General features: G+C 40.1%; 1 protein-coding gene across 1 annotated transcript in view; it reads left to right on the top strand.

The window, feature by feature from the left end:
- The window catches only part of SORCS1 (sortilin related VPS10 domain containing receptor 1), a 495,004-nt gene that overhangs the window by 256,257 nt on the left and 225,168 nt on the right, over positions 1-13,579 (top strand). The window contains 1 exon segment of the mRNA XM_055300554.1: positions 11,870-11,969. Within this exon segment, the coding sequence (XP_055156529.1) occupies positions 11,870-11,969 (100 nt within the window).

The raw sequence follows: 13,579 nt of genomic DNA, 5'->3' as shown, positions 1-13,579 counted from the left end.
TGAATTTTCTTCTCTGAGGAGATGAAAGTAGTTTTTGCATATTTGATAACCTGTAATTCTGAGAAGTGTCTTGGCACGAGAATCAGAAAACCTTGGTTCTCTTCATGACTCTGGTCTTAACCTAATGCTTGACTTGCTTTACCCCAACTCTCAGCGTCTCATCTGCAAATTATAAAGTTGGGCCTATTCCATTGTGTGGAAACTACTTTAGTGATCTGCAGAGGTTGTGTGAAAATGTTAGAGTTATTAAAAGAGGAAGACTAGGATATGTATGGGTGGGGACGTGGGTTGGGGCAGAGGACAGGTGTTTCAATGAGGATAGCTCCTATATGTTGAATGTATAGCTAGAGTAGGGCCTACACTCTCTACTTCTTGAAAGAAAGAAAGAAAGAAAGAAAGAAAGAAAGAAAGAAAGAAAGAAAGAAAGAAAGAAAAAACCATTGAATAGAGATTAAATCATCTCTAAGACCTTATTGAAGTTCTAATGGTCTAGAATCTTTAGTTTTCCTGAAAGTAATTGGGACACAAAAATGGTGATAATTAGTTTAGTTTTCCTGAAAGTAATTGGGACACAATAAGATATTGCAGTGGTATGTAACAACGAACAAGCCATATTTTCTGGCCAGACTCAATCATTTCACTTTTAAATAAACGAAGAAGAAAGTAGATAGGATGTAACAGGCAAAGGATATGCCTCCATCTCAACACTTCAGCCCCTGGCTGTCTCCTGCAATTTTGGCATGGTATTTTTCTCTAAGCTATACTTCTCAGAAGTGTGTTATAGGCTTCCCTATAGATGTAGAGTTCCCTCAAACACCTCCAGCTACAGGAATTCTAGAATATTACAAACAAGGCTAAATAAAGATCAGCTAGACCAGTCCACTCCAATTATATATGAGGAAGCATCTCACTCATTTTTCATTCACTTAACTTTTTGAAAACTGAAGGTAGCAAAAGCTCAGTTATGTACCATCATATGGGGCTGAAGGTCCCTCCACCATGGGAAATAAACCCTAAAAATTTGGTCCTAGATCGTGATACCCAGAGAACTTCCACACCTGATGATAATTGGATCATTTAAAATCAGGGAACCAAGTAAAGCCAATTGTCACCACTAAATGTTTAAGTTGCTTATGCTTCCAGAAAATGTTTTTCATCGTTTTCATGTGCATGTTCTGATTGATAAGCTAAGAGAACTGACTGACATAGGCTTCATTCAATAAGTTTCACTGATGTTTGCGTATTCCCCAGGCAGGACAATTACAGTGCTTCTTTAGCCAAACACGGTGTCATGTAGGAGAGTGAAGTGCTCTGGCAGGAATCACATGTGACGATAAGCAATTATAAGCTCAAATTCATTTTCTGACAAGGATGGTAAAACACAGGCTATATATACACTTTCCAATTCCTATCTGGCTCTCTCCACAACCAGAAGGAATGTCCATAGTGCTCCCTAGTTCCATTAATACCTTTGAGTCTTGGTTTATTAGATGCTTGGCCTGGGGGATCCTCATTCAAACACAGAATTGACTTTAGGATTATAACTGGCAGATATTGTACATAGTGGTGGTTCATTGTTTGAAAGGCAGGTGATCTAAGTTCTGTGTGCTTGGCTGGGAAATTCCATCTTTTTTCCTTATTCCAGACATACTCTCGTTCTATAAAGAGCACAATTTCAATGCATGAGCCACTGCATCTCTGTATTAAGCATCCGGGCTTCAGAGACTAACTGCCTGGGTGTGAATCGGACTCTACTCATTGTTGCCATGTAGCAGTGGGCAGCCATATAGCACTGGGCAAGTCAGACATCCTCTCAAAGTCTTGATCTCCTCATCCGGGAGATGTGAATCATACCAGTACTTAACTCATGGAATGCCATGAGAATTAAGTGAGCCAGTCCTTGTAAAGTGCTCAGCCAGAGTATGGTATGTTTTAAGTATTCAATAGATGTTCACTATTATTATTCATAAGTAATTTGGCAAGCAGTTCTGAATGGGGGGTAATGTAGCCTGTGAAGATGTGACCTCAGCATGAGGATGGACATGCTATGCAATGGATCCAAAATTCCAGGGGATTCAGATCATATCAGAAGAGAGAGCCCTTGGTAAAGCTGAATAGACATGCCCCCACAAATTTATCTTTGTGTAACTCATAAATGTTTATGTTTTCCATTGCTATAGTTATATAGAATACTTTAATAATGTATAATACATTTTACATATGTGTTTGTATGAGTTCTTCCTAAGTAAGCCCCTAAATTCTCTTATATTTCTCACAATGACTCTTGCCTGGCATAAACTCAGCATAGGAGAGCCCGGAACTGTTCTTTCCCCCTCACCCTGCAAAAAAGAAATGCAATCACCCAATGTGAAATTTCTCCAATTATATTCTGTAATAACAGAGGAGAACATTTAAGAGAAGTGCTGTTCAATTCAATCAGCAACATGATTTGAGCCCCTTCTGGATGTCAAGAAGCAGCTACGATGTTGGAGAGAGAAGAGTAAGCATAAATGCACCGTCCTCTCTAGTAGGTGGTAGCAGACACGGAGAGCAGCACCGGAAAAGGTCATAAACAGAAGAGTATAAAAACAATGTAGGAGACATTCAGGTGACTTTGAGCTCCATTCTGCTGAGGGGTGTGAGAAAGCTAGTGAAGGAAGGGATATTTGAGTCCAGCTTTGAAATAGAGAAGCAGGCAGAAAGAAGGGTGAAAGGATAAATATGAACTAGTCCTGCCTTCAGAGAACATAGTCTGTTAACACAGAAAGCTGTGAGCACCGACAGCTTCAATACAACGTGCAGGGATCTGGGATGTTACTGAAGAAAGAGTGAAGGCTGCTAGACATCTAGCGTTGCCAGGAGAGGTGTCCCAGGGAAAGCGACTATTGAGTGAACTCTTGAAAGATGCAAAGGAGTAAGTCCCCTCTTCCCTCGCCATTACCAACTTGTCTTCTGAGCAGTGGATGTTGGACTTGTAAAGCCCTGGAGGCACAAAAGCAGCTGGCCCTGTGGGAAAGAGCGGGTGGTAGCTTGAGTTTGCTCCTGCAAGAAGTTCCAGCCGCAGCAGGATGGTGACTGCCTGCCCCAGCTTTGGAAGAGCACCGAGGTGGAGGGACAGATAGAGACGCTGGAGACAGACAAGCGTGTGTGTGTGTGTGTGTGTGTGTGTGTGTGTGTGTGTGTGAGAGAGAGAGAGAGAGAGAGAGAGAGAGAGAGAGAGAGAGAAGGAAGTCGTGGACATCATCTAGTTAAGGATAATACTCTTCCCTGTACCTGCTCCCAAAAAAGAAAACTTCCCTTAAAAAGGAGACCTATGGTCTCATTCATTTGGGAAATATAAAAAATAGTGAAAGGGAATAAAGGGGAAAGGAGAAAAAAATAAGTGGGAAATATCAGAAACGGAGACAGAACATGGAAGACTCCTAACTCTGGGAAACGAACTAGGGGTGGTGGAAGGGGATGTGGGCAGGGGGTGGGGGTGACTGGGTGGCAGGCACTGAGGTGGGCACTTGGCGGGATGAGCACTGGGTGTTATTCTGTATGTTGACAAATTGAACACCAATAAAAAATAAATGTATTTTAAAAAGATATTAAGAAAAGCCTCAAAAAAATAAATTATTTGCCCTCCCTTTCTTGAGCAAACGAGTTAGAGATCCAGGAATCAGTGCAGATTTTAGATATTATTATACTTAATGAACGATCTTTCAGAGGTAAAAGTAACCCCCATCTTTGGTATTCTCTGTGTTCTAGATGAACAGTCTTACCTCCAGTGGAAATGCGCGGCACGCGTGGCAGTGTGTTGTGGACTACAATGCCACCTTTTCTGTGGAGTAGTACATAGTCACAGTCAAATGCATTCACGGTTCTTATCTCAGCTACCCTGTGTGACTAGAGAGAAACATCAGGAACACAACATGATAATCCAACAAAGAAAAGAAGACAGAGGCACAGAAAGACCAGAAAGATGAGCGGGAACTTTTACAACCTGTGGACACATAGGCACCCATAGCTTACATTTAAAAAATACTTTAAAAAATTACAAAACAAATTAAATTGGAAATACTGTGACCTGTGGCAGAGTAGGAATACCTTTCTATCACATCGATTTGCCTCTCCCTAAACCCACTATTTAACCCCCTTCTCTCTAATTCTGCAAATTAACCTGAAAAGCTCAGGGTATCCAAGAAACAGAGGGAAGCTTGTTCAGCTCAGGATGCACCATAACGTCTCAGCAGCACGTTTAAATTATATGTTTAGGCTGACAGGCAAACGTATTTCACAGCAAAATCCTTAGAAAGCAGGAGACAATTTCCTTCAGCTCCACGTCATCGTTTGATGTAGATTGCCTATTATATTCTTGAGGTATTATGAAAAATGGATTTGGAGATATTTTCTTGACAGTGGGTAGACTAATGGAATCTGGTGACTGTATTTAAAATGTGCAGGGGTTTGTTATAACATGGTAATAGAAATATCAATTGCACTGACAGGTTAAAAAAAATCTGTCAATGAATGATAATGAAGTTATTTAAATGTCGACTCACTCGCAAACATTTTCCAAACCCTAAATTATTCTCACTGCTTTAACCTCATGCATCCTAAGTTATTAAGGAGCAGTGTCTGCGATGCAGCTAATGCGCCTTTGGCTTTGGAAGCTATTTTTATGCTGCCAAATGCACTAGGAGCAATGAAAGTGGGTGCTCTTAATGATTTTAGGAAAGATACAAAACACAGAAGCCACAGCTGCTTGATTTAGAGGAGAACGTTGTCCTGCTTTCGGGACCTCTCATTGGCACTGATTTAAGTAATGCCCCAGTGCTTCCTTGCTTCCTTTCCTCAAGCTTCCTTCCCTTTTGCAGCTCAGGTCTTTGTTCTGTGATCTTGGCAGTATGGCTTGGTGTGTATGGGGTAGGGTATGTTACCTCTCTGGGGTCCTAAGGTAGAGGAAGAGGAGGTCAAGTTACTGGATACTTTCTAAAGCCTTTTTGAAGAAGTGGCCTAGCTCATTCTTGATTGAAAGAGTGTCCATTAGGCTTCTGCATTCATTCACCTTCCATATGGAGAAGACGCCTGATGTGCCAGGTGGAGAACACACCTGATGTGTCCTGAGACCTGGGGGTTTGGGGGTGACCAAACATATGTCCACTACCCTTCTGGCACTTAGAATAGTCTAAGATGCTAGGCAGGGGTTTCTTGATTAAAAAGTAGAGGAGCGTAGAACATGTTCCCCGCTCTAGTCCCACTTCACCCCACATGGCTGATTGAATCTGCTAGTAGCAGGGACTGTAGTAATCCTTGCCAGATTATGCAGGCTTCTTAATTTTGATTTAGTAGAAGTCCAGCTGGCCATACAAGAAGACCAAGCTTCCAGCAGGTTAGCCAGTCAGTGAAGAGCAGAGTCTGAGTGCCTGCTATGTCTGAAGCACTCTTCTGAGAGCTAGGAAGACAGTGGTGGGCAAAACAGGTATCTTTTCTAGTCTATTCTCATGGAGCTTTCATTCTGGAGGGGGGAAGACAGAAAATAAGTAGAAATCTATCAGATGGGGGCAAATACTATGCATAGAGGAAATAGAAGAGGCTAAAGAGAATCGAATGTGCTGGAGGTGTGGGAAAGATGCTGTTTCATACAGGATGACCAATGTTCAGAAAGAAACAGGGAGACCATCTTAGGAAAGAGCTTTCCAGACACACGGATTAGCACAGCTAGAGTGGGCTGGGGTGGGGGCAGGCAGAAAAGGCAGAGGGATTATGAGTTGGGCATCTATCATATTACCAATTTATTAGATAAAAAACAAATCATTGATATGATTTGTGCAAAGCACATCTGAAGTTTATTTGTTGAGGGACCCAGGGGACTGACTGGTTACCTAGCATGTGAGTGTCTGTGTCTGGTTCTCTTTGACCTCAAGTACTGACTCTTTCTGTGAAGCTGTGACATCTTGATAATCTTCATGAGGCATCATCAGATAATTAACGAGTTAACCCACTTACTTTTTCCATATTTCTAGCCTTCTTAGGAGCTATGGTAGACCAGATGAGAGACCTGCCTTCTCTTCTTCTTACCACATTGTGACAGTTTCTGCTGATGGTTCTCTTATGACAGATTCTCTCTGGCAGGCCCTCTGTCCTTTTACCTGATATTCAGAAAAGCCAGGTTTTGGTCTACACCATGTAAAACTTCAAACAGTTTGACCTCATATTCCTTTGACAAAGCAACGCTAAACTAGATTTTGTAAATATATTTCCTTTTTTTCATGTGGCTTTTGAAAGAGGCAGCGCAGCATGAGGTTAAGGATGAAAGCTCTCAAGTGGCAGCTTGCTTGAGGGCTGCATCTTCCGAATTCTGTGGCCTGGATGATACTCCTGGTTCCTCCTTGTCTGTAAACCTGTGACTAATATCAGTGTTCATCTCACGGGCTTCTGCCTGTGAAGGGCTTAGATCACATTGGAAGGACCTGGATAAACATTAATTTTTATTATCGGTTAGGTTTCCTAAGCATAGTAGTGCATTCGGGAAATCCTAGCACACTCATTATAGAAGCAAAATGTGGAATCGTTCACTCTCAAATTCCAGTTCTTACCCTTACCTCTCCAGTTCAAGGCCCACACAAAGCTACTAGGACACATATCCTTTAAAATGTGATAGACTAGGGGGACCTGGGTGGGTCAAGGTTGAGCATCTGCCTTTGACTCAGGTTGTGATCCCAGGATCCTGGGATCGAGTCTCAAATCGAACTCCCTGCAGGGAGCCTAGTTCTCCTTCTGCCTATGTCTCTGCCTCTCTCTCTCTCTCTGTCTCTCAAGAATAAATAAATAAAATCTTTTAAAAAATATGTGATAGACTAGATTTCGTTACATTTAAAAATGGTAGTAACTTCATGAATATTTTCTCTTCTAAAAAAGCCAAATCTAAATTATTTTTTGTGGGGATCCCTGGGTGGCGCAGCGGTTTAGCTCCTGCCTTTGGCCCAGGGCGCGATCCTGGAGACCCGGGATCGAATCCCACATCGGGCTCCCGGTGCATGGAGCCTGCTTCTCCCTCTGCCTGTGTCTCTGCCTCTCTCTCTCTCTCTCACTATCATAAATAAATAAAAATTTAAAAAAAGTCCTAGGATCTAGCCCTTGCCTATAAAAAAAATAAAAATAATAAATACATTATTTTTTGTGGATTCATGTTGTGGGTTTCAGTAAGTGCTGGGTAAGGATACCAAAAATAATCAAGACAAAAATTAGTGATAAATAAAAGCTATCATTTAAAGATTGCCTATTACTTGCCAGTCATTGTGTTTAGTACTCTTTATGGATTAATTTAGTTTACAAATGATTCTGTGCTGATCTATTGTCTCATTTGATGGTATATGATTATAGCAGTGGAAACACAATCACATTTTTATTTCTGCCACTCCCTGTGGAAACTAGTCATGCTCTGTATTGATCCCTTCTTTGAGTGTGATGGGACACTGCCATCTGAAAGAGAGCCCAAGGTCTTGGAAGGTAGGTGGTGCCATGCAGTGGACGTGGTTTCTCCATCCATCAGGGCAACTTGTTTCAGCTGTATGAATATAGTAAATACTTAAATAAAGATATAAATGTTCTAAAAGTCACTATTTAAGATATGTTTGCAAAAAGGTAGTGTAAAAAAAAAAAGGTAATGTAAGGGGATGCCTGGGTGGCTCAGTGGTTGAGCATCTGCCTTTGGCTCAGGTCGTGATCCTGGGGTCCAAGGATTGAGTTCTGCATCGGGCTTCTTCAGGGAGCCTACTTCTCTGCCCATGTCTCTGCCTCTCTCTCTGTGTGTCTCTCATGAATAAATAAAATCTTAAAAAAAAAAAGCAGTGTAAGGATTAAGGATTGAAAGCAAAAACATGAATGCCATAATTTAGTCACTTGCATATTTACTTTCCTGGAAATGCTTATGTTTTTAAGCTTTCAGTGTTTTCTTGCACAGCATAGATGTTGACAGAAACCCTGTTTTCCATCTGTATATAAGTCAACCTGTAAATAAAACCTGAAAAAATGTTTGTTTCGGAATGATATAAAAAATGGTACAAGTTGAGAATTCAAGGCTGTTTGTATTGCATCTTAAATGCATCTTAAATACGTTTTTGTGTGCGACATATCTTTTTAAGAATCCTTTCTTTTTTGTCTTGACAAAAGCAATCACTTTATGGTTAGCATAGGCTGGCATTTCTCTTTGCAAATTTGATTTGTTTTAAATATTTTTTTGTTCCCCTATTCTTATAAAACCAAGATTCATAATCTTTCTTTTGCCTTTTTTTTTTTTTTTTTGGTCTTTGATATGCTTTTCCAAAGTATGTTGCTCAGAACACTAATTTAATTAGATATCCCTCAAGAATGAATCCTGTAATCAAATGTTTGGAAAATGCTTCATGGAATATGCATGGAATATATTCACAGCATATATTAAAATAATAAAATTTGTGTATGTATATGCAAATAATAAAATGTATAAGTTCTGAAGTAGAGGAACATTAAATTTTGCCTTATCAAGCATTTCCTAACATTTTTTGATCTTAGATAACACTCCTCTCCCCTATACCTAGGGATGATACTTAAAATATTTAACAGCCAGTACATTGGCTCACCAGTCAGCCTGCTGCTCAACTGTCTGTCTCTCATCCGTTCTTTCCGAGCCCAGATCCCTAGGGGGCTGCAGTTCCCACCGTTGACCATGCAAGGATAGCTGGAAGCATCTGTTATCTGGGAAGGGGAGTTTGCAGATGGGCACTAGGAATTGCTTTCCAGGGCGAGGTAACTTCTCCAAGGTCACTGTCTCCTCCACTGGGGCTTAGGCTGATTGGCACAAGCACTAACCAATCAGAGCACGTGCTCCTCTTAGTGCTGAGCAAATTTCTTAAGGCCCTCAGCTGTGCCAACCTTCAATCTTTTGGTTGCTAGACTGTGAGGAAATCTAGGAGTTCTTCAAGAGAGAGGCCATGTGGTAAGACTGGCAGAAGTGCTCTTCAGAGAACTTAGTGCAGTAACTATTTACTAGCTGGTTTGCAGATATTAAATATTTTCACTTCTCTACCCTTGAATCAATATATCCTGGCTGACTGTTAGTTTTACCCATGATGCATGTAGCCTTCTATCTAATTATAGCTTTGTGGGACAACTTTGGACAACTGCTAGTCTGTGCCGTTTGGGGCATGTGGAAATCCATCCTTTTTTCTCTGTTAATTATTATAATGCCATAATGTTTAAACATGTAGCTCTTCTGGAATTGAGAATTAACAAGTTTTGATTCAGTTTCTGAGATTTAAAAAATCAAGGGGCGAGAGTTGGCTTTAAACAATGGTGCCAGACAGCTTGAAGGATCTGGGCTCGTGATGTTACAATATGGGGAAAGTATCCAGTAACATATCAGAAGCTCTCTGAGAACAAAGTTCCTAATGTATGTCTGATCTAATCACTCTGTTATCATCTTGTCATAATGAGCTACACACACACACACAAGCATGAAAGTTATTCCATTTAAATCCTTATGGAGTCATCCTCATTTGCCCTTGTAGAGTATACATTTTGAATGTAAATGTATTCATTGAATAGCTCAAGGATCACATTGATAGAAATGATAAGAAACTCATTATTGCTCCCTCCCCCCCGCCCCCACCATGGGCTGGTTTCTCTTTCTCCATCCTTCTTGCCCATTATCCTACTAGGAGAATTAAACCATTCTCTCATAATCCAACACAATCCTGCTGATGTCCACCTATGGTTGAGAGCATCTGTCAATGTGGCAGTATTTGCACACTCTGTCCTCTTCCCGTTGCCACCCCCCCCCTTGATAGATTTTTGCATCTCTTTGTTCCTGAACTTGTAAGTATTGTTTAGAATCAAGATCAGAAAAAGTTATCAAATGAAAGGAGCTAGAGAAAGGCTAGTGAAGTTTCAGAGACTTGCAAGTCAGAAAGGAGAGAAAGTTGACCTAGTGAGGCCAGGGTAGGAGTGAGAGAAAAATAAGTAAAACACCAGGATTGGACTGAGTGAAGAAGGAAGTCTCAGGTATTTCTTAGGGGAAATTTCACATCTGCATGAGTTTGAGGGGAAAAAGATGAACATGGAAGAAGGATCTAAAGAAGTCTGTTGTAGTTCATGGATAAGATCTCCTGTGGAAGTTTTGAATGCTCTTCAAATGTCCTTGGCTATTAAGCCAAAGTGTGTTTGATTGTGATAGAGCACAGGCTGGTCCAGAAAAAAGCCAGCTAATATTTGGGTAACACATGGTGCCCTCTAGTTCATGATGCTCTGGTTACTTCCCTTTCCTAAAGCCCTACCCATTTTCCATTTTCAAGTGTAGTAGTTCTTCAAGAAATTTTACCTAACACTCCAATGTTTACTGATTTGGAGCATCACTTTAATTCTATAAAGTGTTGACAATTATAAAATTATATATAATTTATTACATAGTTATGTATTATCTATAAATACAAATTTTAGGGGGAAAATACCTGTATCTCCAGCCAGATTAAATTCTTAATCCCTTAATTGCAGGATCAAATGTTATTTATGCAGCTTTCCTGCTCCCCTGCCTGGTCCGGGATAGATTCTTCACGCATGGTGATGAGGTTGTTAACACAAACTTCTTCTGCGTAGTCCTTATGGCCTGTAGGAATTTGTACTTTTATCAATATCAGAAATGAATTAAAATGGTTACATTTTTGTGTTTGTATTTAAACCAACTGTATTTTCTAAGCCTTGTTAATTCTTATCTATAGCATTGAACTTTAACACGTTATAGCCTTTTATTTCTGCCCTTCAAATAAACTGTTAGGTTTTTGAGAGTGGCAGCAATGTGTCGTATCCTGGTACATAGCGTAGGGTCTGGTACATTTTAGGAGTTCTGCGTTGTAAATGAATGAATAAATGAATTGAGATCTCCCATATCTAAAAGAAAGGCTAAGAGGAAATTGTATGTTTCCTTTAAATTAAACAAAACATAAACAAGAGAAATACTGGGGTATATAATATAAGCAACACAGAGTTTAGGGCCAGAACACCTGGATTCAAATGCTAGCTGGCAGTTTTCCAGCTGTTTTCTTTGAATGGGTCACTTATGTTCTGTCAACTACTTTCTTCAAATACAGATATTATTTCCTCCTGCACATACATAGTTGTAATGATGATCTAATGAGATTGCAATTTTGAAATATGAAATGAACTTTGATAGAAATGGTGATTAAAGCCCACTGATTCAGTCAGAATTAATAAGTTATTGACCAAGGACTAGACTAAGATGAAACTCCAAAAAAAAAAAATAGGGTCAGTTCCAAGAAGTAACGTCCTCCTATCTCCAGGTTAGTTAATACCAGAAAAGGCCACTGAGTAAGATTGTGAAGTTTCATGTATTATTAAGATGTTTTCTTACTCTTAAATAATAGGAGAAGACTAAATGACCTTTGAAGGGACTGGCCCGCCATCTATTCTATGACTCATGAAAGGAAACATAATTTGTACATAAATTAGGAGAACCTGCTTTTCCACTGTGTCAAAGATAAAGCAAAAGTTTGAAAATGTCAGATCTATGTAAAAACTCTTTATTTCTGTGGTCAGTTCAAGAGACACCCTCATCTCTTAATCTTTTAAAATTAAGCACATCCTGTATGCCATGTACGTACATTAAGGAGCAGTAAAGAGATGGAGTTTTAATTTTTACCAATTCAATTTAAATGCAAATGTTAACCACTCACATGATGCTACTGTGTACATAATGAAGCATCATTATATACTACATGAATCATCTAGAAACCTCCTGAGAGCCATTCTACTATGTACAACATGTATTATGCTGACAAGCAGCCAAATGACGTATACTTCTATCCTCATTAATGCTCCTTTTGAATTATAGGTCAACTGATTACGGAACAACTTATGAGAAGCTGAATGATAAAGTTGGGTTGAAAACAATTTTAAGCTATCTCTACGTGTGTCCTACCAACAAGCGTAAGGTAAGGCCTGTATATTCAACGTGCTGCTTATTCATGACGTGACTCCTGTCTTGGTTGGCTAGCCTCTCTAGCTACAAAAAAATCTGTTATGGTTACACCGGGATTAGAGGTGTGAAGATAAGTTGATGGATGTTAAGGTGGTGAGATGCCTGACACCTCCTAATTTTCAGAGCAACAGCTATGAATGTAAGGGTGAGAGGCAGGCACATCATTATCATTTCTGAAAGGCAGCTCCAAGGAATGGGTCTCTGTGAGTGGATGTCAGAGCTCTGACTAGTCAGTCACGAGAATCAGAATGAGCCTTGACAAGATGGAGGAGAAGGTGGGGTTTTCATCTGAAGTCCCCTCTTTTCCCTTGACATGAGTAAATAGATGAACTAGAATTGTGGTGAATGTGTCCTCCTGTAGCATGTTGGATGTTTGCTTTCTGAAGTTTATTCAGCCTGCACACAAATGTCAGGAAGGAAGCATATGGAAGGAACCTTGGAGATTATCATATACTGCACCCTAATTTTAGAGATGAGAAAATTAAGGTTCAGTGAAAGGTAATGGTTTGCCCCATTGCAGAGTTACAAGTGCAACTGGAGCTAGAATTCAGGCTTCTTGGCTGGCAGTTGTATTGTTTCTTCTGCATTATACTGCTTCTGGTATAAGAGTTTACCTCCTCTTCAGAGAGAGGTGTCATTTTCTCAAGGGAGACAATATTTGTTGTTTTTAAAATTTTTTTATTTATATATTCATGAGAAACATAGAGGTAGAGGGAGAAGCAGGCTCCCCATGGAGAGCCTGATGTGGGACTCGATCCCAGGACACCAGGATCAGGACCTGAGCCAAAGGCAGATGCTCAACCACTGAGCCACACAGGTACCCGACAGTATTTGCTTTTAAATGAGAAAGACTTATACTTGTCTCAGGAGGAGAATGGCACTACATCCATTCTTTGGTTTTATAAACTTGCATCGTCAGATTCTGAATTATGACATAGAGTTTCTAACTATTGTGTGAATTACATGAAATAACAGTATCCACCAGGAAAGACAGAAGTGTTCATATGTCCTAAGCTGTTGTTCTTTTATGATGGTAGCAGTGATATCTAGGTTCTCATTTCAGATCTTTCAGTAGTTACTGTTAGTGACCTTTGGTAGGTATTTCATTTTGTTATCTGACCTACGGAAGGTGGATGAGAACATCTCTGAGTGGTCATTCCTTAACTCTGGCTGCACATCCAAAGCACTGTTAGGTGATTCCCAAATGTGCAAGCCCTGGTCTCACCCCCCATTGCTCTGGACTAGAGCTCAGGCAACTGTACCTTGAGCAAGCTCCCCAGTTGTTTCTTGTATGCATCTAGGATTGAGAATTGCTTATGCAAAGTGTAACATTGCCTCTGGCCCTAACCGTTTCAAGTTCTTCATAGAAGCAGTATAACTTAGCAGCTGTGCATAGGCTCTGATGTCAGATGGCATGAGTGAAAACCCAGCTAAACCAGTTAATAGGTGTATAACTATGGTGATTTACTTAATCTCTCCAAGCGGTGTCATCAAATTTAAACTAGGGATAATTATAATTCCTACCCCACGTGGAAAAATTGTAACTATTACATGAAATAAGGC

This window comes from Nyctereutes procyonoides, unplaced genomic scaffold (genome assembly GCF_905146905.1).
Source record: "Nyctereutes procyonoides isolate TBG_1078 unplaced genomic scaffold, NYPRO_anot_genome, whole genome shotgun sequence".
Taxonomy (NCBI): Eukaryota; Metazoa; Chordata; class Mammalia; order Carnivora; family Canidae; genus Nyctereutes; species Nyctereutes procyonoides.
Note: the sequence above shows the minus strand (reverse complement) of the source record. Positions and strands in the feature narration are given on the sequence as shown.